This window comes from Bos mutus, chromosome 7 (genome assembly GCF_027580195.1).
Source record: "Bos mutus isolate GX-2022 chromosome 7, NWIPB_WYAK_1.1, whole genome shotgun sequence".
NCBI lineage: Eukaryota > Metazoa > Chordata > Mammalia > Artiodactyla > Bovidae > Bos > Bos mutus.
The window spans coordinates 103,359,587-103,387,357 of NC_091623.1; the positions used below are offsets into that span (position 1 = coordinate 103,359,587).

The 27,771-nt window shown below is 39.1% G+C and overlaps 1 protein-coding gene and 1 long non-coding RNA gene across 2 annotated transcripts in view; one reads left to right on the forward strand and one right to left on the reverse strand.

Moving 5' to 3' along the window:
• LOC138988654 (uncharacterized) overlaps positions 1 to 27,771 on the forward strand; it is a 734,014-nt gene that overhangs the window by 393,073 nt on the left and 313,170 nt on the right. The window lies entirely within an intron of this gene.
• On the reverse strand, positions 10,543 to 27,521 carry NMUR2 (neuromedin U receptor 2). Its single transcript, XM_005900808.2, has 4 exons — positions 26,719 to 27,521; positions 18,002 to 18,086; positions 15,417 to 15,542; positions 10,543 to 11,728 (listed from the first exon to the last, which is right to left on the reverse strand). Exons 1-4 carry the CDS (start codon positions 27,433 to 27,435, stop codon positions 11,433 to 11,435), a joined length of 1,224 nt encoding a protein of 407 aa, XP_005900870.1. The 5' UTR covers positions 27,436 to 27,521; the 3' UTR covers positions 10,543 to 11,432.

Below are 27,771 nucleotides of genomic sequence, written 5' to 3' on the forward strand. Positions count from 1 at the left end.
CACTTTATTTCTGTAAAAATAACTCGTATGTCCACTTGGGGGTAGTAAAGTATTTTTCAGTATCTCCAGGGAGTTTTCAGTATTTTCTCTGCAAATACATTAGATGTAAGTGAAATAGCACTAACGCGTTGTTGTGTTATTTCTTTTATTTTAGAAGTGACGGTTTCTTCTAGTGCATAAACAAACACAATAGGAATTACAGGCAAACACCGATTTCATTTCCTTTTTACCCCCCTGTAATGCCCAGAGATTTAAAAACAACATACAGATTAAAACTCTTTTATCAGCAACAGATATGCCCAGAAGCTGAATGATATTTGTGTTAACTCTAAATGGTAATTTTATTATATTCAGTTCACTAAGATAGTCCCAAGATGGTTTGAAAATTCCTGAGTTGTAAAGATCAGCCAACACTTGAATTATTCTCCTCTTAAACTGTTTCAGAATTTTTACTATTTTTTTTACCGTAATAATATAACAAATTACTATGAAACTCGGTGGCTTAAAATAATGAACCTTTATTATTGCACAGTTTCTGTGGGTTAGGAGCTTGGGTGCAATTTAGCTAGATAAGCCTGGCTCAGAATTTCTACTATCAAGGTGTCCACAGGCCTGCTGTCTTTTCAGGGCTTGACTGGGAGACAATCTGATTTCAAGCTCACTGGAAGCTGGGTCCTCTGGAGAAAGCTGGCTAAGAGAGAGGGAAAAGGAGGGCATGCCAGGAGAGAAGCCAGTCTTTTCTGTAATTTAATCTTAAAAGTGACATTCTATCATATGCTGTTCATTAGAAGCAAATTAGTATCATCTCGCCCAGACTTAAGGGGAAGGAATTACAAAAGACATGAGTTCCAGGGGACAGGGATCATTGCAGGGGGCCATTTTATAGGCTGCCTAACACTAGACAGAGTTCACAGTTATGTAATTTTAAGTTATTTCTCTTTTGAGTTATTGCTAAAACAGTGTTCAGCACTTAATCAGATTTCCACTTTATGGGTGGAATAACCAGAACCTGTCTTGCCCTGGTGTCAGTCAACATGGGTTCTGGCCTTTCCTCTGTGCTGACCAGCTGTATAACCCCAGGTTTAAGTCCTGAATCTTGGTTTCCTTATCAACAAAGAGAGGCAATATGATTATACTCTTTTTTAGAATTTAATTTTTATTTTATATTAGAGTATAGTTGATTTACAATGTTATGTTAGTTTCAGGTATACAACAAACTGATTCATTTATACATATGTGCATATCCATTATTTTTCGGATTCTTTTTTCATATAGGTTATCCCAGAATATTGAGTAGAGTTCCCTGTGCTATGAAGTAAGTCTTTGTGGATTATCTATTTTATATATAGTTGTGTGTATATGTTAATCTCAAATTAGGAGTTTGGGATTGCATTCTTGATTGATAAGATCCCTTCTAGTTTGGATATTGTTTTCCAACAAGAAAGGTTCTGTTTTGTTCTGTTCAACTCTCTTTCCTTTAGACAAGAATTTCTCAGCCTCAGCATTGTTGACATTTGAGGCTGATAATTCTTTATGGTTGTTGGATGGCGGAGGTTGCTTTGGACCTTGTAGGGTGATAAGCAGATCCCTAGTCTCACTTGATATCAGAAATTTGTGACAATCAAAATGTCTCCGGACTGTGAGGAGCACAGATCTAGGCAGAGCTGTACTTAATCTAGCAACAAAAATGATTTCCTTTTCTGCAATATTTTGATTTTCCTCCACTAAGAAAAAAAAAAAAAAAAAAACCTATACATTAACAAATACACAAGAGTTAATTTCTGCATTATTTTGAGTCACTTTCTGCAATATTTTGATATTTTCCATTAAGAAAAAAATCTATAAATTAATAAATACACAAGAGTTACTAACTTAACAAGTATTTGTAGTTTAAAAGAAAAAGGATCTTTGGAGGCAGAAATTCAAGGCTTAGAGATGAGAGGCTGTTTTCAGTGACACTGTCAGGGAGTGGGATGGAGGTAAGACTATTCATATTAACCATGAAAAATACTTATTCCACAGAAAAAAATGAAACTACTGGAGAATAATTTCCAGGCTCCACAGAAGTGATTGTGTGAAAGTACACATCTGTGATGGTGAATTTTATGTGTCAGCTTGACAGGATCATGGGGTGGGGTCTAAACATTTGGTCAGACTGTTTTCTGGGTGTCCCTATAAGGGTGTATCTGAATGAGGTTAACATTTGAATTCATTTGAATTAGAAGAATGAGTAAAGCAAATTGCCCTCTCTAATGCAAGTGGACCTCATCCAGTGAACTAAAGACCTGAATAGGACAAAAAGGCTGAGTTAGAGGGAACTTTGCCTGCTTGGCTGATTAAGCTGGGCTACCGGCCTTCTCCTGTCCTCGGGCTGGAAGTTATATGATGGACCGGCCTTTCCTGATTCTCAGGCTTTCAGATGTAGACTCTGTGACTACACTACCAGTTCTCTGGGATTGGGTCTCCAGCTTGCTTAAGATCCTGGCTTTTCTCTGTCTTCATAATCACATGAACCAGTTCCTCATGATTAATCTCTTTCTGTCTCTGTCTCTCTCTCTTAAGATGGATGGAAGAATTTTAGTCAAGTCACAACTTTTCTAAGCATCATATTCCAGGGCCCAGCACTATGTAGCACTTGGAACATTTCTCTGTCCACCACAGGGTCCTCCTGTTACCATTCTCAACTCCTGAAAGCCATTGGCAAGGATATTCTCTTTGGTCAGACTTCCGTCAGCCTCCTTGGAGCCCTCTTTTTGCCAAGGCCTCTCTTTGGTCCCCATCTTTTTTTTTTTTTTTTTAATTGAAGGATAATTGCTTTATAGAATTTTGTTGTTTTCTGTCAAACCTCAACATGAATCAGCCATAGGTATACATATATCCCCATCTTTGTCTGAGTCTAGTTGTAGCAAAGAATCCTGCTAAGTCAGTTTATAGATCATCTTTGTTATCACTGATAGCCAATCAGGCTCTTTTCCTATTTATAGTAAAGTTCCTCAGTTGTGTCTGACTCTTTGTGACCCCATGGATTGTAGCCTACCAGGCTCCTCTGTCTATGGGATTTTCCAGGCAAGAATACTAGATTGGGTTGCCATTTCCTTCTTCAGGAGGTCTTCCTAACCCAGGGATTGAACCCGGGTCTCCTGCATTGTAGGCAGATGCTTTACCATCTGAGCCACCAGGGAAGTCCCTTCCTATTTATATCCTTTATCTAATCAAGTTGCTCTTCCCTTCCCCACCCTTGATGACTAACCATGTTTCTCTTGGTAATTTTATATCCACTTCCTCACCCAGGCCTATGCCCATAAATCCCCATGTGGTCCTCTTATATATAAGTTGATCTCTTCTCTCCATTGTAATAGCCTCTATTACTTATAAAAATAGTCTTGAAAAAGTCTTCCTTGCTATTTTTAATGTGTCTGGTGCAATTTTTATTTCATTTAACACCACAGTGCAATGACAGCTCCAGTAAATAAAATTTTCAGTAGACAGATTAAACCTAGATTTTCAGACATTTTTTCAATTTGAGTCAAAGTATGATTTAGGTTTTTTAAACTCTTAATGTGAACCATGTAAAAGTTACCTAGGCATGTTTTAAAGCTGCAACCTTCTGTCAAGAATTGGTCTGTGTGTAGGGAATAGAAACTAATTTTATAGCTAATCAAATAGACATAAACACATTGATGAAATTTTCTTTCATGAGGTCCAAAGACCAATATTATAGATTGAAGAATATGCTTTTTTTAAAGATATACTTTATCTTCTGAACTATCCAGGCTCTCGCTTCTTGTCATTCATTCAGACATAGTGAGATATAAGAGGAGCTATGAACAAGAGAGGGAGGAAATCAGTCCTGATACAGGCCTTAACACTCACTGTTTTACCTCGGACAAAGCACTTTTCTGTTTTGTGCTTTAGGTGTGTTGTATAGATTTGTAACTCAGAGCTAGAGATCTATACTTAGCAGTGAGTTAAACTTCATCTTCAACAATTATTAGCTATGTGACCTTGGGCGAGTTCCATAACCTCTGTGTTTAAATGTATCTTTCTTCTGTGGAATGAGGATTATAATAATGCTCATCTCTCAGGATCTGGGGAAGATTACATCAGATGGTAAATATAAAGCTCTTAGTACAGTAGCTGGAAAAGTATCAATAACTATTATGGATGTATGGAAGAAATGTTGGGTTAGATGATCTTGAAGACTCCATTCTCTAAATCTCTATGAATTTCATAAGTTATATAGAAGTTTAAAACAGGTTACTTGTCTCCATTCAGTCAAGGTCAGAGTTAAGAATTCAGTTCAGTTCAGTCTCTCAGTCGTGTCCGACTCTTTGCGACCCCATGAATCACAGCATGCCAGGCCTCCCTGTCCATCACCAACTCCCGGAGTTTACTCAAACTCATGTCCATCGAGTCGGTGGTGCCATCCCACCATCTCATCCTCTGTTGTCCCCTTCTCCTCCTGCCCCCAATCCCTCCCAGCATCAGAGTCTTTTCCAATGACTCAACTCTTCACATGAGGTGGCCAAAGTATTGGAGTTTCAGCTTTAGCATCAGTCCTTTCAATGAACACCCAAGACTGATCTCCTTCAGAATGGACTGGTTGGATCTCCTTGCAGTCCAAGGGACTCTCAAGAGTCTTCTCCAACACCACAGTTCAAAAGCATCAATTCTTCGGTGCTCAGCTTTCTTCACAGTCCAACTCTCACATCCATACATGACCACTGGAAAAACCATAGCCTTGACTAGATGTACCTTTGTTGGCAAAGTAATGTCTCTGCTTTTTAATATGTTGTCTGGGTTGGTCATAACTTTCCTTCCAAGGAGTGTCTTTTAATTTCATGGCTGCAGTCACCATCTGCAGTGATTTTGGATGCTTTAAAGAGCAATATTGCATAGGAACCTGGAATGTTAGGTCCATGAATCAAGGCAAATTGGAAGTGGTCAAACTTCAAATTGGAAGTGGAGATGGCAAGAGTGAACATCGACATTCTAGGAATCAGTGAACTAAAATGGACTGGAATGGGTGAATTTAACTCAGATGACCATTATATCTACTACTGTGGGCAGGGATCCCTTAGAAGAAATGGAGTAGCCATCATGGTCAACAAGAGTCCAAAATGCAGTACTTGGATGCAATCTCAAAAACTACAGAATGATCTCTGTTCGTTTCCAAGGCAAACCATTCAATATCACAGTGATCCAAGCTATGTGCCCAATCAGTAACACTGAAGAAGCTGAAGTTGAATGGTTCTATGAAGACCTACAAGACCTTTTAGAACTAACACCCCAAAAATATGTCCTTTTCATTATAGGGGACTGGAATGCAAAAGTAAGAAGTCAAGAGTTAAGAATACAAATGAAAAAAATGAATATAAATTTCCTTTCAATCAGTAAATTTGAATAACCATAGATTCAGTAGGTTAAGGATAAGGACTTATTTGTTATTCATTCTGTGTTTTTATTTTTAAAATATTTATTATTTATTTGACTTGTCTCAGGTCTCAGTTACGGCATGTGGGATCTTTAGTTGTGACATGTAAATTCTCAGCTGTGGCATGAGAGATCTAGTTCCCTGATCAGGGGTTGAGCGTGGTCCTCCTGTATTGGGAGCATGGAATCTTAGCCACTGAACCACCAGGGAAGTCCCTGGTTCTCTGTCTCTTTAGATTGAGCTCAGTGTCTGCTACTTGACATGTATTTAGTATTTGCTGGGGTGGGGCACTGAATAGAATATAGATGCACAGCAGCGAATAAATTTCTAGTCCTACTTCTTGCCTTTGGCTCCTGGCCCTTTCATTTATTTGTTTGTATGAATCGCAGCTCAGTTATGCTTGTCAAGCCTTAGTTATCCCATCTGTCAAATGGGGATTATTTTAAGATTTGCTTGATGAAGATGTCAAGCACATGGCCCAGGATCTGCCTCCTAGTAAGTGTCCAATAAAATAGCCACATATGATATAGATTTGATGCTGAGTTTTGGGGATGCAGCTAAATATCCTTTTCTACATGTACTGGAAATAGTGTACCAGTTAATACCCCAGTGGCTTTTCTCCTTGGTACTTCATCTCCGAGCTTGGTGTTTATACTAGAGTGACCACATTAATTGGAGCCTTAGCCCTGTCTTCTCATTTGGAAAGCCAAAAATCAGACATTTAATTCCCTAGATGAAGACAGACTGAAGGGCTTCAGAAGCAATTAATATGCATGGCTGTTCCTTAGCAGCCTGATACCTTGTAGTTCTGCTGACTGCCATATCAAAATATTGATTAATCTTTTACATAATAGAGAAACAGTCTTTAATACATATTTGTGCCTTCATTATTCATGAAACCTTAGCAGTTGGTGATAGCATCTTGGGCAGCTTGTTTATGTGGTAGGAAATGGCTACAAAAGAAAAACAAAAACGCCTGACACAGTTCTTGGTGTAGCACTTGTTCAAATCACCTTACATTTGAATGCTGTCAAAGAGTTTATAGTTCCTAAAAACTGTAAACAAAATGGTGTTAAAAAATATATCTTCATGAAACAAAGGTTCCCATTCCTATGTGTCATTTTCCCACACTTATTATAGCACTTCCTAGGTGTCAGGCAATGTCCTAAGAACGTTACAAATCATGTGTTAACTTATTTAATCCTTATGTCATCACTCAGATATAGATACTGTCATTATGTCCATTTTATAGACAGGGAAACTGAGCCACAGGGAGATTAGGTAACATGCCCAAGGTCACACGACTGATCATCTTACAGCCAGAACTTGAACACAGGCATCAGACTCTTGTGTCCATGCACTTGAATTCTGTGTCTGCTGTCCTGTCTGTATTAATGATCTAATGGAAAGTCAATGGAGAGGTGATATTTGGGAATGATATTAAACTGAGAGGCTTTTTGATGAAGTAAGAGTCTCACTTGGAATCAGTGTAGTGATGTGGGGAACTGCAGATACTGGAGTCAGATAGTTCTGGGTTCAAACTCACTGTACTGCTTACTGGATGCGTGTCCTTGATCCCTCATTTCACTCCCTGTGGCAGTGCTATTATACCTCCCGCCCTTGGTGGGGCCAGGGCCTCGTAGAGATTGACGTGTACTGCTGGGTCCCCCGACTTTGGGGTTGACCATGTGACTTGCTGGCCACAGGAAGCAGGTACTTTAGGTGGCCCTGGGTCTTCATCAGTGCTCTGCCTCAGTAGGAGTGGAGCCAGCCCAGCTACAACCTGTAGGTGTATGAGTGAGACGTAAATACTTACCATGGTATGTCTCACTCACACTTTGTGCTTGCTTGTCTATTTCCCTGAGTGTAGTGAGGCTAAGTCAGATTTTGTCAACTGTAAAGGCGAAATACAATACCTCCCTCTTAGTGAAGCTGTGAGAACTTACTGAGCTAGAGTACAGATGAATGTTATGAAGTAAAACTTACTTCAGTTTCTATTGTTAAAGAATTGCTATCAAGTTAGGGTCAGTATTAAACTTTTCAGTGTTTATAAAGGGAAATATGAAATTATGATATGCTATGTGTTACTATAATATTCAAATAAGCAATATTTACCCAAGCTCCATTAAGATCTAGTTTCAAAAATTTCTTTTTTACTAACAGTATGTTCTTATCTATGCATTAACATGGGGTTCTTAATATACAAGTAATTTCATGTATTTGAAATGAATGAAGTGCTTTTCTTTTAGAATGGGCTTTTTATTTTATTTTAACCAGCTTAGTCTAAACATTTTAGCCTACTAAATTCATATGTATATTTTTTCAGTGTGTATATTTCTCATGTGTAATTTGGCTATATGCAACAATTTCTAGGATAGGTTAGTTAAAACTTTCAAACATTGACATAACCTGGAAAATATTTCCAAAGTATAACATATGCATATCTAATGTAGAGTCTAAATATGGTTTAATGATTTAAAAGGATAAAAAGAGAGGAAATAGATTTTTTAGATGAACTGAACCTTTGCTTGGCTTGCACTTTCCACATATTTAAAAAATGAGGTCTCAAGCCAAGGAGAGAGAATGTATAAATTTTGCATCTTTTTGCAATGAATCCTGTGGGATATTTAAAAACAGATGTATAGGGAAGAAAATGTGATCTGTTGCTTTTTCTGCATTAATTTTAATGGATATCATCCAAGGGTAATTCTTCCACTCTAGGTTAATTATAAAATGCTGATGAGTCTTTCATGTCATAATTAGTATGCTTTAGCTTATTTTTATCTCTTACCTCTTTGGTCAAAATCTGGTCCATTGACTTTTTTTTTCAATGAGTTAACTGCAACTTTAATTAGTCTATAATTATAGCAGTGCTATTGGGGATCTATTCTACAAACAAATCACATATATTGTAGCAAGATGGAGGATTGTCAGCATATTGATAATGGTGTGCTGATAAGCCAGGTCTTTGATGGGCAGTGTTGGGCAGTTTCTATGGCATAAATATTTCCACTGTGGCTAATGTCAAGCTACCCATCCTTTGACAGCTTCCTCTCAAAATTCTAAACAGGTAATAATAAACTTCTGTAAGCAAGTTCAAGCCAGCACACAAACAGCTAATTCTTACATACTGGACAATTATGTTGGAATAATGATACTTGTTAATTATCCTGCAGTACCTTCTTTCAACTGCAACTCATCCATTAAGAGAGAAGCTTTATGTAAGACTGTTAAGGACCCTTTAGAACAGTGATTATAATCATCTAAGTCATAGACTACTTTGAAGAGCAAATCAAAACTATAAATTTTCTCTACAAGAAAAACAAGTACACTCTAAGAATTATGACTGTGATTTCAAGGGATTCTTGTATCTCCTGAAACTTTTCCATGGGTCTCAGATTAATAATCACTGCTATCTCTTTGGGCCAAACTAATTTGGCAAGCAACATTCTGAATATCTTTGCTTCTGTTCACTAAGTTTGTAAATCACTAGAGAGCTCAAAAATCACTGTGTCATTGAAGTAGAGTTGAATTGCCAATACTTTGTTAATTGTGTTTACTATCTGGCCTCTTCTATCATTATCCTAAAATTCAGGAATCACAAGGAACTCAAGAGATGATGAGGTGCACTACTGAGTAACACTGAACAATTTAAGTTTTAGTTTCTCCCTTTATTCTACTAATTTTGTGTCAACTATTATATAAGGTAACTCTAGGACTTCAACTTTTATTGAAGGAAATATTCCTTATATTATAGGAAATATAAGCTTCCTGTATGTATATATGTGCATATGTATGTATGTCTCTATAGACAAAGCCTTAACACTTTTCCCTCCTTTTTTAGTGTTATGTTTAGTTAAACCTATTGCTCTCTGACTTGATCAAACACTGTTTTTTTATATATAGTCCCACAGTGCTTATATTTGGATTTTGTGGCACACTTCACAATTAGACTTAAACAACTGTGTAATGATTTTCAAAAAAAAATCATTTCTTCTACTAGATAAATAATTTAAAGGTGAGGTGATGCCACAATGCCCATTACCTAATGGGTTCTGAAAATTTGTTGAATGAAAGAATTAATAATCATTTTTTGATTTTTACATCTTTAAGAGAAGAAAGGAAAATGAGGATTTTAAAAAAGAGACTAAAGTTTTAATCAAACAACCAGATTACTAGCTTCAGTTTTAGTATTGTTTCTTTTGGAGTTGATGTTAAAGACAGTAATTGTATTAGACCTTCAAAAGTCAAGAAAGAAACGCAATTGTCCGGTTCTTGAGGTTTTTCTTTTGTTGAGTCTTTTCAACTTAATCCTTAAATGTCCAGAGAATTTTTGCTCACCAACATAAAGCATCACTAAGAATTCAGATTCATTAAAGTTGGCTTGTAATTAGCTAAGAGATTTAAAAAATATATTGAATTACTTTGAAGATGACTGTTCAGTTAGAAAATAATGTCAGAGACCAATATCCTCATTTATTAGTAGAATGGTCTGTTCAACTTGGGGAAAATTCAGACTGAAAGCTGGAGCTTGCTTGTTTCAGCCTCAGTAAGGCCTGGGGCAGAGAAGAGTCTTCTCACACTGCAGACACAGCAGGCATGCCATTATAATCACAGCTGATTAAATGGCCAACTGAAGGTCAGATGTCCCTGTCAGAAACAGAATCTTGGTCTTTCAGCTCTTTAACATGGTTTCCCGTGGAGCGATTTTTTGGCTCAGTATGTCGGAATGTGAGGTCAACTTATTTACTACGTATTTATTGTGACTGATATATTGTCAGGACTCCAGTAACAGCAAAAAGGAACACAGGATACTTCATGTCTTTGACAAATCTACATTCTAGCAAAGCAAGAATATAAATCATGGAAATACAAAGCAGGCTGAAGGAAACGCTTAAGATACATAAACTGATAGAAAAGTCAGATTATACTCTTATTTGAATAAATCAAGCAAGGCTTTATGGAAGAGGTAACACAATGAGCTAGATATTGAAGAATGGGTAGGATCACATCTGATGAAGATTGGAGGTATAGAGAGCATTCTGTAAGCAAACATATGCAGCTGGGGAAACTGGGGTGTGACTTCATAAGAGCAAGTAATTGAACTTGAGTAGAAGTGTGTAGTAGTTGTGACGATGCAATGGCGGCCACTGTAGGAGTGATGAGGGCTATAGAGACAATGAAGGATTGAGTAGGAAAAGTCGTGAGTTTGAGACCAGTAGTAATCAGTTGACTTGTCCTTTTTATTAGACAGTAGACATACATCTATTTATGACACAAGTTAATAGAAATCCAGGTCTAGACCAAATGATGAAAACAAATAAGTAGTGTAGGTTGACTCTTTGGACCTTCCACCATATTCTCTTTCTTCCCATTCTTCTCCAAGTAGAACTTGTATCTGATTTCATCCCTGGTGAGGAATGACTGATAATGACTTGCGGATCATTAATAGAATGGTGGGAATAATAATAATTCTGAAGAGCATTCTTATGTTATCAGGACTCTTTAACTCAAAGGCTTCAGGACTGCAAGGAATCACATTGTAATTGAACAGTATGAAGCAGGGTAGACAGATTGCTGTGGAAGAGCTGGCATGGGCCCCTCAAATTACATTAACAGCGTTTCCATGTCTCCCTCTGTGGCTCATAGGGACCACTGGTTGTAAGAATGCCAGCCTGACTCAGAGTGTGAATAGCAAGACAAATCATTCCCAATTGTGAGAATGACTCAATGTATAGGTGCTATGACGTGTTAGTCATGCTCTTTGCATGAACTAGTGAAGGGCATGAAGCAGTTAAGACAGTGGAATGCTAACTAAAAATCAAGAGGTTCTGGGTTTTAAATCAAGATTTAAGTAGCAATTTTCACATTTATTGGGGAAAAAACTAGAATTGGATATGTAAGTTCCAAGAGTCATTTTACCTCCTTCATATCATATAAGAAGGCGTAAATTATGGGACATCCCCCCACCCCTCCAGAATACAGAACCACAGGGATGTCAGCTCTTTGCGAGCTCCTTTCTTGGCGCCTGTCCAGTACAGAGGGCTGTGGGGAGCTGTGAGCTGAGGACGGACAGCTGACGAGGGAACTGGGGAGCTACGTCCTCAGTCAGCTCCACAAGGTGGCACTCTGTCAGGAAGATGTTCCGCTGCATAGACGGCCCCGGTGAGTGGTTATGGGAGTGCTGCTGTTGGCAGGAAGGGGGGATCACAGTCCGGAATGCTGCTTGGAAGCGGTGAGAGAGCAGGTTGTAGATAATGGGGTTGACCGCTGAGCTCAGGTAGAAGAAGACACCTGGAACGCAGAGGATTAAGAGACAGGCTGAGGAAAAACTGAGGGGGAGGCACCACACAGAGAAGCATAAATATTTAATAAAGGCCTCACATCCCTTTGATTGCCTCTTTTGGAAGTGATAGTACATACAAGACTCTAATTGAGAATACAAAATGCTCTGAACAGAACTACCACCTGTGTACTTTAGGAACCAAACCTAGAAAGATTAAAGAGTCTCGGAAAAATTTAAGCTGGAATGGGATCTCTCTGAGATGTTCAGCAACTTCCTTTGATCCCCACTTGTTTAATTAAAGAACATGTTCCCATAGCATTAATGAGAGATGCTTAAGTATCAGAAGAAAGAGATGTTTTTATCTTATGCTTCAGTCTATCATTTGAAACTGCAAGTAATGGAGGAATAGTAAATCAGTCAAGGCATAATCTCTGTTAAGACTCCTTATGATGCCAAATAGCTCTTCAAAGAAGCATTCCCCAGTGTCCTTTTCCTGCCAATTCCTTCCCCTTGATGTCTCTTCCCACCTTATTTCCAACCTTAATGAATTCTTGTATTGTTTTCCATTTGTTTTCTCCACCAAATGCCTTACACATTGCCATTTTCTTGGTTGATACACACTTTTCATTTGTTACCATATCCTATTTTATTTCCTCAAGGCCCATGGAGCCTGAAGAATCAGAGGACTTAAGTTTCTGATCTTGGCCCTTGCTTATTCTGTGACCCTGGACAGAACTGGCACTTCAATTTCTTGTTCTTTGTAAAATGGAGATGATAACACCATTTTAACCCACCTCCCCGGATTATTGTGAGGATAAAGTTGAGGTACTATCCACAGAAGATACAAATGATAGATGCTATCCTCAACACGTTCATTGTCATTCTCATTTACATAGTTCAAGACACATACAGAGCCATTTGCCTGTGGACACAATTGGGCACAGAGAAATGTCGTTTAGTCGCAAAGCCCTGTCTGACTCTTCTGCGACCGTATGGACTACAGCCCGCCAGTCTCCCCTGTCCATGGGATTTCCCAGGCAAAAATACTGGAGTGGGTTGCCAGGCCCTCCTCCATAGGATCTTCCTGACCCAGAGATCTAACCCAGGTTTCCTGCATTACAGGAAATTGTTTACCACTGAGCTATCTAGGAAACCCAGGAAGGAATGTCTGTGGACCTGTAGGGGTGGGGGGTGCATTTCTGTACACTGTTAATTTGTTCAATAAAGAAATACTGATTGAACTTTTATTATGTGACTTTGAGGCCCACTGGAAGGTAGTGGATTTAGACTTTGTTCTCCAAGGATCTAGAACAGTATTACAGAGATAAGATTTATGCCTGATTTCAGTAATTAACAAGAGGATGATACCTAACAATATCTGTTAAGACAAGAGCAAAATATGTGATACTAACAGTCATGTTATGGAAATTCACATTAAGCACAAGAACACTAATGATCATGACAAATCATCTCCATAATAATGGGGGTGACTGGACTCTAACCAGACCATGAAATGGGTAGGAGACACTGGAGAAGAGAGGAGGGGGTCTCAAGAGAGGAGTGGAAGAGAGGTAGAAGGCACAGCATGCACCAGTGTACTGAGACGGGAACACTTATTGTGCAAGAATAATGCAGGATGTGCAGAAACCCCTAATTCACCAACTTGGAAAGTATATGGCTTATGAATTGAAAATACTATAATCTGAGGGTCGGAAGGCAAGTTGGGGGTGTTTTGAGCATAGCATTTAAGAGGTTTAGATATCATCTGGTTGGTAGGGTTGGGGAGGGAAAAATTATGTCTTAATAGGAAAATGTTATTGTGTTGTAAATGACACAACTTGGGAATCTTAAAATAGTTTTCTTGATGCCTCTGGAGAAGTGTAATCAACTAGTGAAGCTTCATGTGATCTTGGTATTTTCCAATTTTTTTAAAGAATAATTTTTGTTATTTAAAACACTTTTTTTATTGAAGTATAGTTGATTTACAATGTTGTGTTGGTTTCAGGTATACAGCAAAGTGAATCAATTATGCATATACATATATCCTTTTTAAAAAATTCTATTCCCATATACACCTATACAGAGTATTTAATAGAATCCTTATGGTACACAGTAGGTCTTTATTAGTTATCTATTATATATATATAGTAGTGTGTATATTATTTAAACACTTCCACTTCTCAGACAAACCACAAAGATCAGAGCTATAAACATTTTTGAGATATTGTCCAGAATAATAAATAGTTTAACACAGAGGAAGGTCCTAATGTCCAGGTATAAGCTTTTCACAAGCCCTGCTGAGTAAAAAAACATGGTGGTAGAAAACAGATAATATATATGGTATTAAGTATACATATGAATGTTATTGCTCTATGCACATCTGAACTTTAATTTTTACAAATTGCTCTTATCCTTCCTCCATAATGACGTCTTTGTCTTTGATAAAGAGCTTGTAGAACCAGCCAGTGACTAGCAGAGGTAGAGGGATAAAAGTGGTCTGCACTTAAGGCTAACAGTTACACTAACTGAGAACGAAAGACGTGGGGGCCATCCTTTGCTCCATTCAAGAGGAAGGAACCCTGAACTTGAAGTTAGGTGACTCAAGCCTGAATCTTAATTTTTACTATTTGCCCATTACCTTTGGACAAGTAATTTCTTCTTTGTAGAACTGTTTCTTTAACAATAAAATGTTGATGATAATGTTTACTTTACAAATTTGTGATAGTCATAGAAAGATATACTATAGTTTAAAAGTTCTTTAATAGCTATTATTTTATTTGCTTCTCACCATCAGCCTGTGGGCTTTCCAGGTGGCGCTAGTGGTTAAGAACCCACCTGTCAAGGCAGGAAATGTAAGACATGCAGTTCGATCCCTAGATTGGGAAGATAACCTGGAGTAGGAAATGGCAACCCACTCCAGCTTTCTTATCTGGAAAATTCCATGGACAGAGGAGCCTGAAAGGCTACAGTCCATGGGGTCACAAAGAGTCGGACATGACTGAAGTGACTTAGTGTGCATCAGCCTGTGGTGTGTATAGAACAGGCATTATTGCCATATTATAGCTGAGGAAACTTGGGAAAGAAGGAATCCATGTTTTGCTTATAGCTAAGAATATTAAAGGTACTGAGATGCAAATCCAGGCCCTCTGATTCAGCAACCTTTCCATCACTCTCCAACATAGTCTATGATGTCCTTAATGAGCAGCATTAAAGTGGCCTAAAAGCAGAACATGATGCCCCATGAATGCCCTTTGGCTGGCTTTCAGGAGGATTAACACTTGCTGAAGACAATAGTGGGTTTCAGGGACACGGATGTTTAATAAATAAGAACCAAATAAATCCCATGGCCATTGGCAGAAAAACCAAAGGAATCATTCCTTAGACCATTTTCCTGCTGTGACATCATATTTAGAGTTGAGGGTTTTCATAAAATAGTGTCTAAAGTAGTAATATGGTATATTTCTTTTGAGCCAGTAACCTATTTAATCAATATTTAATACCTAATAATATTTAAATATTTAATATTTAAATACAATAAAAATCAAATGTCTTCATTATATATATATATACATATATGCGTGGCAAATCTCTATGATAAATTGGCATATACAGATAGAACCTACTTGCTCTAAGCAAGATGAAAAAGCTGCAGCTACCTGAACACTTGTGATGCACCCAAAGGATCTACAATTTTACCTGACACCACATGGATGAGATTGAACACAGCAGCCAGGGGTTCGGTCCACTCCTCCACAAAGCTGAAGAAGAGCCGATCAATGTGGAATGGGGCCCAGCAGATAGCAAACACTAAGACCAAGACAACTGGAAAAGGAGGATGAAGGGGAGAGTAGAAGGCAGTCAAAGCAAGAAGAGGTATACAACTCCTTCTGAGTTCCTGCTAGCATTTGCCCTTCATCTTTGTTAAGTTATACTTCCTAAAGGTCACTAGATCCTACAGAACTTCTACACAGAATATGTAAACATAAGAATGAATTATATTCTGTGTAGAAGTTCTGTATTGAGAATCAGTTTCCCAAATGATTGTACAAGATTTCTTGTATAATGTAAGTTTCCTTTAAGGTATTAAAATAGTATTGAATGTATTCAAAGTCCAGAAAACATTCTACTGTGGAATATAAATTATTGCCAGTAGACTGTTGTAACCACACAAACTGGATATATAAGTAAAATGATTGCGCTCAAGCAAGTCCGTGTTCTTTGAAGTTATAGATTAATAAACTATGAAGTGCAGTATGAATTTATATTGTTATTCTAGAAAAAATAGAAGCTTTTATTATTTTAATCATTTAAAATTCTGCAAGAAGTCAGGGAAAAGAGAAAGATTGAACAACCATAAACATACTATAAGCATCTCTGGATTGGAATGGGGATGTGTCTATTATAAATTACTAGGGCACAGAATTCCTTCCAGTTGCTTTATGTTTGTTTTTACTTTTTATTTTTAAATCATTACAGATTCACAGGAAGTTGCACCTTCTAGTTTCTTATTTTCAGTTCCCCAGACAGAGATTGGTGCTACCAGAGTTTCTCTATAGGGCATTTAATCCGCATGAATATAAATATGTATGTTTTTTCTTCTCTCCTGGAGTTGTAAAATACTTTTCCTTCCTTTTCTTTTGAGATCTACTTCAAAATAATCTTGTAGGGGCTAACGGAGAGATAGACATGTAGAGGAAGCAAGATTAGCTATGCATTGATAACTTTTAAAGCTGGATGATGGGTACTTTGGTGTTCACTTTACAGTTCTCTGAACTCATGAGCACGTTTGATGTGTTTCATAGTAAACAGTACATATGTCTCCCATTGGCACTAAACATACTCAGAGTAAGTGATCTGCCTGCTTTATGTGGTTTCAGGACTGTTTGGGAGATTCTTCTGAATTTACCCTTGAATAAAATGTCCCTAATCTGTTTACTACTGTCTATAATTTCCTCTAATTAAAAATTTAAATTCCTGTTAAAATTAAACCCTCTGCTTGCAAAAGGCAAAGGGTTCACAGTGTATTTTATCATTGTAACTTTAATGTGAGTACACTTCAAGTCTCTTAGTGAAAGATTATGTTCATAAAGGAAGGGAGAGAAATACTGAAGGGACTAGATTGCTTGGTAGAGAAGATCAGGTGCTAACAGGTGGTAAAAAATTTCCAAGAAGATGATTAGTAGAGCTGAAAAGACATATTTTATTGACCTCACAGGTTTTGTTGTTGTTCATATATATCACATAGTTGCAATGAATGTTTCATATGCATATTACCCTGGAAGATTTTTTTTTTCTTCTAAACCTCACATTTTGAGTTGGAAAGTGTATCACAAACCTCCTTTCTCTAATTGATCAGTATCTTGTTAGACTAGTGCTGGATCTTGTATTTTTATAACATTCGAGTGTGGATCAGTGCTTAGATTTTGTTTTAAAATCTTATCTATATAAAAGAGTGTACTGTTTATATAAAATCATGCAATGTCATAGGAGGAATGACTGCTTAGAATATTCTTAACCAGCTGTTCTTATTCTGGAAATAAAAGATTTCATGAAGACCAAGCTTGGTATCAGAGGGTTTTGTGATCCTCTGAAATGGACTATCAAACATTTGATGGATGCTCATTTATGTGTTTTCTGAGTGGAAAATTCACTATTTCCATAATACTTTTAAAGAAACTCATAATAAAAAATAGGTTAAGAACCACCTCCTCATTTTAAAAGGGAAAAGAGATATTTGAAGGCTCTGAGAGTGGATATGATTTCCAAAAACTGAACAGAGTGTATTATAATGGATGCAGTTTAGTGTGTTGTTCTGAGGTCTTTAAAACAGAACAAAATAGGCAGGCCCTAGATGCTTGAGTCAGAGAAGGCAATGGCATCCCACTCCAGTACTTTTGCTTGGAAAATCCCATGGACGGAGGAGCCTGATAGGCTGCAGTCCATGGGGTCGCTAAGAGTCGGACATGACTGAGCGACTTCACTTTCACTTTTCACTTTCATGCATTGGAGAAGGAAATGGCAACCCACTCCAGTGTTCTTGCCTGGAGAATCCCAGGGATGGTGGAGCCTGGTGGGCTGCCGTCTATGGGGTCGCACAGAGTCGGACACGACTGAAGCGACTTAGCAGCAGCAGCAGCAGCAGATGCTTGAGTAAGCCATGGAAGAACAGGACATGATATTGTGCTTGAAGACAATTTTGATCTGATACCAGCAACACTTAATCATACCAAATATAACTGCTTTCCTTTAACAAACAAACAATTACAAGATAGAGGACTCACACAGCATTTTAGTGACTGATTTTCTGGATGGTCTTTGAATATTTGCAGTCACTTTATCTGCCTCAAGGTGTTGGTCTTTCTTCAGCTGCAAGGGAAATGCAAAGAGATAAAGAAAGGGAAATAGTTTTTCCTCCCATTAAGATCTAAGAAGTGTGAGTCTAACACTCATTTTACAAGTTAAAAAAAAAAAAAAAACCTAAGAGAAATGTAAAGTGAAAGTGAAAGTCAGTCAGTCATGTCTGACTCTTTACAACACCATGGACTGTAGCCTGCCAGGCTTCTCTGTCCATGGTATTCTCCAGGCCAAAATACTGGAGTGGGTAGCCTATTCCTTCTCCAGGGGATCTTCTCATCCAGGGATGGAACCCAGGTCTCCCGCATTGCAGGTGCATTCTTTACTGTCTGAGCCACCAGGGCAGCCCAAGAATACTGGAGTGAGCAGCCTATCCCTTCCTTCTCTAGAGGATATTCCTGACCGAGGAATCGAATTGGGGTCTTCTGCATTGCAGGTGGATTCTTTACCAGCTGAGCTACCAGGGAAGCCCCAGAGAAATGTAAGAATTAGCTAAATGTTTAACAGTAAGTTGGAGGTGGAACTGGACTCAGGTCACCTAACTCATCTGTATAGATGGGGCCAAGTTACAGGCAACCATTTGTCCTATGGGCTTCTCTGGTGGCTCAGATGGTAAAGAATCTGCTTGCAGTGCAGGTGACCTGGGTTTAATCCCTGGGTCGGGAAGATCCCCTGGAGAAGAGAATGGCAATGCACTCCAGTATTCTTACCTAGAAAATTCTAAGGACAGAGAAGCCTGGTGGACTACAGTCCATGGGATTTGTAAGAGCCGGGCACGACTGAGTGACTAACACTTTCACTTTCATTTAACCTATGCTATTCTGTAAACGGAGAAGGCAATGGCACCCCACTCCAGTACTTTTGCCTGGAAAATCCCATGGATGGAGGAGCCTGGTAGGCTGCAGTCCATGGGGTCGCTAGAGTCGGACACGACTGAGCGACTTCACTTTCACGTTTCACTTTCATGCATTGGAGAAGGAAATGGCAACCCACTCCAGTGTTCTTGCCTGGAGAATCCCAGGGACGGGGGAGCCTGGTGGGCTGCCGTCTATGGGGTCGCACAGAGTCGGACACGACTGAAGCGACGCAGCAGCATTCTGTAAAACCATTGTTTTGTAGTTTATTAATAGACATTCCATGGGAAAAAATTTCCTAAAGTTAAAAAGTTAGGCTTTTCCATTGATTCATTCATTTATTATATAATTATTAGACATCTATGAGATGGATAGGCAGTAGAAAACAGAAACAAGTATTATTTCTGCTTCATGATCTTTATAGTCTTTATTATGGATCTTCTTTGAGCCTCAAATGCTAATGAGTATAACTCATCTTCATGGGAGACAGTGTATCATCTTTCCTCCACCTCCACCTTCCACATCCCACATCTCCTATCCTCTCAGGGGATAATGTTTCTTAGACTAAAAATACCCTTCCCAACCCTTTTCAGTGGAATACCTGGTACCATCTTGAGAAGCACAATTTGGAAAACTCTATTTTACAAATACTATCCATAAAGGTTCATATGTTTCTGAATTTAGATGTTAAAATAATTTCTCCTTACTGGCAGATATGGTGATCTGTAAAGTAGCATCTGATAATTTCAAATATTAACATTTCCTGTACATACAGCCTCTCTCACCCAGTTAAGTGCCACCTACTCCTTGGAGGCTTTTATGGCAACTGTAGACCATTATCACCTTCTTCCTCTGAAATTCAATAGCACTGAAGATCTACATCATTCGTCTAGTTGTGAATTTTTTTTCCTCTTTATGTATTTCAAGTTTGTGGGGATGTTCAGCCAGATAAAAGAAGCTTTAAGGACTCATAATAAACTACTATCAAATATCTAGAAGATAATATAGTGCTTATTCTCCCTTCTCTTAAAAATAGTGCCCTGATTTTCCTTTAGGGAATTTATTCATTCTCCAGTTCATAGTCATTAATAGGAATCTGAATGATCCCATCTCCAGATACAGATTTGTTTTTGTTGTTGTTGTTTAGTTGCTCAGTCATGTTAGACCCTTTTGCAACCCCATAGACTGTAGCCTGCCAGGCTCCTCTGTCCATGGGATTTCCCAGCAAGAATACTGAATTGGGTGACCATTTCTCCAGGGATAAAACCCATGTCTCCTGCATTGGTAGACAGGTTCTTTACCACTGAGCCATCAGGAAAATCCCAGAACTATGTTTAGTCCCTGTATAATTTAGCTGTCATCCTTCAGTCAGAGTGGTTGGATGATTGAGACCAATGAGATTTCAGATACTTTCTTACTCTTTTATTGGAACTGCCAGGGAGAGTTGTTTGCTTGTTTGTTTTTTCCCTCCTCACCATGAGGAATGTGCTTGGAGCCACCAATGGGCTGCTATGCAGATTTCGAGGTTGAAACCAACACCACAGACAGAAGAGCAAAGAAACAGAAATAAAGCTAGATCCTTGCTGTCACTGTGTGTCTTACTAGATTAATCTTCCCCAAGAGCCAGCTCTCCCTCTAGATGTTTCAGGTCTATGTTCCATCTTGTATTTAATCAGATTGAGTTGGAGTTGCCTCTTCGCTGTGTGGAAAGTCCTGACAAACTGAGGAGGCCATCAGTGCGAGGAAAATTCAACCTGTTTTATAACCTGTGTATATTAGGATCAATTGATTGAGTTATAAGGAGACATATTTCAGTTCCAGCTAAAAAAAATTAGTGTGGTCTGTGGAACAATGGAACAGACTTAGACTTCTATAAGAATCAGTGACCTTCCTGGGCTAGATGCTGTTTTTACAAAATATTTTAGAGAAGGTATTTAAAATTAAATAAGACTTGGAAGAAAGGAACATTAAAAGTTGCCTCCAAAGTTCAACAAATCAATATCCTAAAGACAGATATGCTCCTCAAAGTCAGGTAGCTCTCCACGCTGCACTGCCCTGAAGTATCTGCATGGACGATTAATAAACCTGGCCATCTTGAATATATTGGTGTTCTCTACATATTCCTGTGTCTTCAGAAATTAGGGGACTAAGGTTCCATCAGATTTGACCTTTTGCAGTCATCTAGATCTTGGAAAGAAATAGGGGGAAATATTGTGAAATTATTAGGAATAAATGAGAAGGAACTAAAGATGATAAGATGTTATTTATATAAGAATAAGGGCTTCCTAGGAATATAAGAGTAAAAGAAAACAATGCAGGTAGACTTCTTAACTCACTGGCTGGCAAATGATACTCAGTAAATTATATATTGTGATTCTGGGAGTTCCCTAGTGGCCTTGTGGTTAGGATTCTTGGGCTTTCACTGCTGTGGCCAGGGTCAGGGATCTGAGATCCTGCAAGCCATGTGGTGTGGCCAAAAGAAAAAAAAAAATCATATATTGTGAATCTGATTATTGTCCTGAGTTTACTCAAAAGGCATAATAAATTTTTCATGAAATATTTATTTATAGCTGTGGGCCCACTCATCTGTATTATGGAGTCCCTTCTAGAGATTCTTCTCATGGTACCACTCACCCACATGCTGTACTTGTGTTGACACAAATAAGGATCCAGATACACTGAGAAGAGAAAGACTTGTGTTTAAGGTTAGAGCAATAAATCAAACTAATCTTTCTAACTCACCTTCAATTAAATCTACTAAAGTTTCTGATTATTTCATACCATTTAAAACATTTGTCCTTATTACAAGATAGTTATTCCATTATTTGATTCCAGTCTATAATCAAGAACAATGAAAGATTATTAAGACCTATTAGCCACTTCTCTGGGTGCATTCAACAGTTCTCATTAGAAATTTTTCTACTCCAGGGAACAGTTTCCTTAAATCAAACAGCTGGCAAATGGCTCGCACAATCCTTTTAGGAACAGGCTTCTTTTTGAGTGTAGTTTGCACTGAAAAGAAAATGCATGGCTGTATTAATCATTACTTACATTTTGGCTTTCTTAGGCTACAGTGACACAACTATTCAACTAGAAGAAGAATAAGAAACAGACTATTTATACATGTTACACGTGGTTTCAACAGAATTTAAAGGGGTTAACATAGCAGAATAGAATCCAAACAATTTGTTTAGCCAATATTAAATGCTGCATTATTTCTTGTTGACTAATTTCATTTCCCTTCAGATGTTTAACAAAGTATATATTTACCTATTGATTATTCCCACCCAACCCCAAACATTTATTTTAAAAGTGAGGTTACAAAAAGAGGAGAGGAAAATTGTCATCACTCTGTAGGAAGTTCAGAAGTCTTGCTGCTCCACTCCTTTTAGCTATGTATGACAAAAGGTGAAGGGAGACATGGGGTTGATTATCAATCAGATAATCCCGATCAACTGTTTATGCTGATTAAAATCATTTTACCAGTGATTCATTTATATAGTTTGTGAGTTCATTTGTATAACTTTAGAATAGTGAAAGTGAAGTCGCTCAGTCATGTCCGACTCTTTGCGACCCCATGGACTGTAGCCTACCAGGCTCTTCCGTCCATGGGATTTTCCAGGCAAGAGTACTGGAGTGGGTTGCCATTTCCTTCTCCAGGAGATCTTCCCAACCCAGGGATTGAAGCCAGGTCTCCCTCATTGTAGGCAGATACTTTACCATCTGAGCCACCAGGGAAGTCCAACTTTAGAATACCAAGTTATAATTATAGCTTTTGTGTAAGTATCTCCACCATCTGAACAAAATCTGTTTATTAAAAAAAAAATCAGGAGTTGCTTGTATATTTTTGAGATTAGTTGTTTGTCAGTTGCTTCATTTGCTATTATTTTCTCCCATTCTGAAGGCTGTCTTTTCACCTTGCCAATAGTTTCCTTTGATGTGCAGAAGCTTTTAAGGTTAAATATACAAGCAACTCCTACAGCTCAACTCCAGAAAAATAAATGACCCAATCAAAAAATGGGCCAAAGAACTAAATAGACATTTCTCCAAAGAAGACATACAGATGGCTAACAAATACATGAAAAGATGCTCAACATCACTCATTATCAGAGAAATGCAAATCAAAACCACAATGAAGTACCATCTCACACCAGTCAGAATGGCTGCAATCCAAAAGTCTACAAATAATAAATGCTGGAGAGGGTGTGGAGAAAAGGGAACCCTCTTACACTGTTGGTGGGAATGCAAACTAGTACAGCCACTATGGAGAACAGTGTGGAGATTCCTTAAAAAACTGGAAATAGAACTGCCTTATGATCTAGCAATCCCACTGCTGGGCATACACACTGAGGAAACCAGAAGGGAAAGAGACACATGTACCCCAATGTTCATCGCAGCACTGTTTATAATAGCCAGGACATGGAAGCAACCTAGACGTCCATCAGCAGATGAATGGATAAGAAAGCTGTGGTACATATACACAATGGAGTATTACTCAGCTATTAAAAAGAATACATTTGAATCAGTTCTAATGAGGTGGATGAAACTGGAGCCTATTATACTGAGTGAAGTAAGCCAGAAAGAAAAACACCAATACAGTATTCTAACGCATATATATGGAATTTAGAAAGATGGTAACAATAACCCTGTGTATGAGACAGCAAAAGACACTGATGTATAGAACAGTCTTATGGACTCTGTGGGAGAGGGAGAGGGTGGGGAGATTTGGGAGAATGGCATTGAAACATGTAAAATATCATGTATGAAACGAGTTGCCAGTCCAGGTTCGATGCACGATACTGGATGCTTGGGGCTAGAGCACTGGGACGACCCAGAGGGATGGTATGGGGAGGGAGGAGGGAAGAGGGTTCAAGATGGGGAACACATGTATACCTGTGGCAGATTCATTTTGATATTTGGCAAAACTAATACAATTATGTAAAGTTAAAAAAAAAAAAAAATCAGTTCAGTCCTGTTTGCCCTGGCTGAATTCTGTTACTATTCATAATACATCCTCTCTAGTTAAAGCATTAATGCTGCATGGAGGAGATGGGAAGGGACTTGCCCTGGGATTGACTATTTTCCATCTCCATCATGTTAGAACCATAAAGAGCAGCTCATTGGAGACTTGAGTCCTGGAATGATGAAGAATCTCTGAGTGGTCAATTTTGAGCACACATATAGCTCCCTTCCTTCTTTCTTGCTCCTGGGATTTCATCAGTCTTGGTTTTCTGCCTTTTGAAGGCATTTGTCCAGACTCAATCATATCTTTAGACTTGCCATGAGAATCAGTACTCATCAGAGTTGATCAAATCTCTTTACAATCTTTCAGATCAAAAAGGCCCTCTGAGATAATATTTCCATGTCTCCTATTTTGAAGGTAGAGAAGCTGAAGTCCAACAATAAAGGAAATGGCTCATTCATTCATTCACTGAGCTTACAGTCTAGTTGGAGAGGAAGAAGTTAAGGAACCCACAAGTATAGAATTATAAATTGTGATGAATGCAATGATGGGAAATCACTAGGAATCATGAGCACCTACAGGGGAATCAAGCAGTTAGGGAATTAGGGAGAACTTCCTGGAGTAAGTGTGAGTAAAGTATGACTTAAAGGATAAGTGAGAGTTAGAAAGGCAAAAAGGATTGTGATGGTGGGTGGTAGGGACGTTTCTGGCAAAAATACAGCAAAAGGTGCAAAGGTCTTGAGATCAATGCCACAGATTAGGGTTTACTTTTGACTCCCAGTCTAGAAGTCTTTAAATTCCTATAGAAGAGACATTCTGAGCAGATAGTTCCTTTCCAATGTCCTCTGGGTAACACCTCACCCTTCCTGAGAATAGGATGCTATAAGTTGCACTGCATACACAGAGCAAACTAGGGTGGTTTCTTAGCTGTTATCTATCACCTAGCTCCTGATAACCAGGGAGCAGTAGATTCATGACGACACAACAAAGTGACACTTAAAGTAACTGTTTGGAAAGGGAAACATGTTTCCTATTCAGAGTTAGATAGTTCCCCAAATTTACCTGAGACAAGTGATTGTTCACCGGAGAAGGCAACGGCACCCCACTCCAGTACTCTTGCCTGGAGAATCCCAGGGACGGGGAAGCCTGGTGGGCTGCCGTCTATGGGGTCGCGCAGAGTCAGACACGACTGAAGTGACTTAGCAGTAGCAGTGATTGTTCACTGTTAGTAGAGATTGTATTGGTACATTTGGGGTGGATATTTCTCATAGAGCTCATGGAATCATGCAGAAGACTTTTCCCCACAGTGGATGCACAGGGCTTGCTAAAGATATGGTGACTGTGAGCTAGCCTGGTTTGACACATGTCTCTGGAATTACAGGGGCCAGTCCACCAGGAGGAAACTGGCACAGTTCTCTGCATGATTAGATTTATTCCTATGTACTTAAAATCTGTTCTTCCTCCTTAGACTTTACCATTCACTTTAGGCACAGTATTTATTCGAAAGGACCGCCTGTGGGACACTCATTTTTGACACACAACTTTCTCAGAGATGCACTGAGATGGGAGTATATTAATTATCACATAATACATGGTACCAGAGCCATCTTACAACATAGAATGTGAATATGATGCCTGTTTTGTTTTCCTTTCATTTATAACTCACATTGCTCCCACTCAAAGATTCCCTTTTCCTTTTCTTAAGGAACCACAGACTGTTAGAGTGATCAGGAGTGCTAATACATAAGATCTGATGTAAACTTCTCATTTTATAAATATAGAAACTAATTCCAAGAGAGAATTGTGAGACATTACCTGAAGGCATCTTATATGTGAGCTTCATACGTGGGAGTCTAAATGGTCTCATGACTATTTCCTACATAACTACCTCCCTAAATGGGTATAAAACTCTCATGTTTAGCTTTCCTCTCTGTGATTTTTGATGCAGAATATACCAGGAAAGGAATCATGTAGACTCACTTCTCCTTTCATTAAAAACAAAACGACAGTTTCAGATAATTTAGATCCAGAAAAAAAGAAAGAAAGAAGTTTATCACCATGAGCACATGAAGGTAAACTCTAATTATAAAATGTTACAAACTAAGTAATAATATTCTATTAATTCCAACTATATCTTATTCACACTGTCTTCTAATCTGTTTTAGGCACTCTGTTTACCTCTTTGTCCTTCAAACTCCACTTGTCCAGTTGATTTCACTCAGGCCATATTTTTGCATTTTAATCTGATATTTCCACGAAAGGATCAAAGCAACCACCACAAGGAAGTGTCTGACTTTAAAACTGTATATCTGTCTTGGAGTATAAACTACACAGGGATAGTTTATTTTATATTCAGACCAAGTTGGTGCAGAGGAAAATTTCAATGCAGGCAAAACAGGTGAGGGCAGGAAAGAGACCACAGGATATGAAACAGTCTCTCCAGGGGTGGCTGTCTTGTGCTATTTAAAATGAAGCTCTATCCCAGACCTACTGAATCAGACTTCTCTGTAGGAAGTGACTCACACATCAGTTCTCATGGTAAAGTTTCAAGGTGATTTGTAGGAATACCTAGGTTTGAGAACCACAGTTACAGAGGGAAGAATGATGAAAGGTGAGTTAAAGGAAGTGGTTTATAGCTGTGGTTACTGTCTGTCCAACTGAAAGCCAGCCTGTTAACTTCTGAGTTTCCCCTCTGAGTTCACCCTGTTTTTCTCTAAGGTCCCTTCCAGTTCTGAATTTCTCCAGTTCTAAGTGTTTCTCAGAACTTTGAGTTAGAGAAAAGAGAAGGAACGCCGCCCTAAGGGTTGCAGCCAGCTTGGATACTCACCTTGAGCCCCATGAGGTAGTAGAGGACACTGATGACTGTCATGGGGAGGATGTAGAAGAGGAGGGAGGTGACCTGGATAATGAAATTATAGATCCACATGGGCTTGATGACTGTACAGGTGGCAGAGCCGGGGATGATGGACCCATTGGGAAAGTAGTGGAGTTTGATGCCATGGATGCTGGTGTTGGGCAGAGAAAAGAGAACAGAGAGGCCCCAGACGATGCCAAGGATGCGAAGGGCCCTGCCCCGGTTGCTCTTTAGTTTGGCGCGGAACGGGTGGAGGACGGCTACGTAGCGCTCCACGCTGACGGTGGTGACGCTGAGGATGGAGGCGAAGCACACGGTCTCGAAGAGGGCCGTCTTGAAGTAGCAGCCCACCGGCCCAAACAGGAAGGGGTAGTTGCGCCACATCTCATAGACTTCCAGGGGCATCCCGAGAAGCAAGACTAGGAGGTCGGAGACAGCCAAGCTGAAGAGGTAGTAATTGGTGGGGGTCTTCATCGTCTGGTGCCGAAGAATCACCAAGCACACCAGGAGATTGCCAACGACCCCCACCACAAAAATCAGAGCATACACCGCAGTCACCGGGAGGAAGAGGTGGCTGCGACGAGGCCCGCAGAGCAAAGCTAGGTAGTCATCTGTGTTGTTCAGGTATTTCTTGAAGGGATCTTTCAGTTCCTGTTGGTACATCCAGGAAACATTCTCATGTTTTTCCATCACTGCTATTAAAATGCAAGACCTGAGGCTCCTCTGGAATGAGCCTCTGTCCCAAGCTGAGCCAGAAAGGAAAAAGAAAGCAGGCAGGAAAGCACAGGCTTGGGGAAGGAGGCCTGGAGAGGGATAGAAACTGCTCAGACCTCGGATCCCTTTTGAAGAGCCCCCGAGACAGAAGCCCCGCCCCTTCGCGGACTGTGGGCCAATGTACTTGTCAGACGTTCAGTAAGAGGATAGCTGGGTGGGGCGTGCTAGTTTCCTGAGCAGGGAGCAGGAGAGGAGAGATGGTTTTCTGAATTGGAAGGAGCTGGGAAAGCAGAACTGTCACAAACGGTGGCA

Coding starts and splice junctions, on each gene's coding strand:
- NMUR2 (XM_005900808.2), bottom strand. CDS start 27,435: ATGGAAAAACATGAGAATGTTTCCTGGATGTACCAACAGGAACTGAAA. Junction 18,087..26,718: donor ACTACCTCATGGGGCTCAAG/GTGAGTATCCAA, acceptor TTTCCCTTGCAG/CTGAAGAAAGACCAACACCT. Junction 15,543..18,001: donor ATCAGTCACTAAAATGCTGT/GTGAGTCCTCTA, acceptor CTCCTTTTCCAG/TTGTCTTGGTCTTAGTGTTT.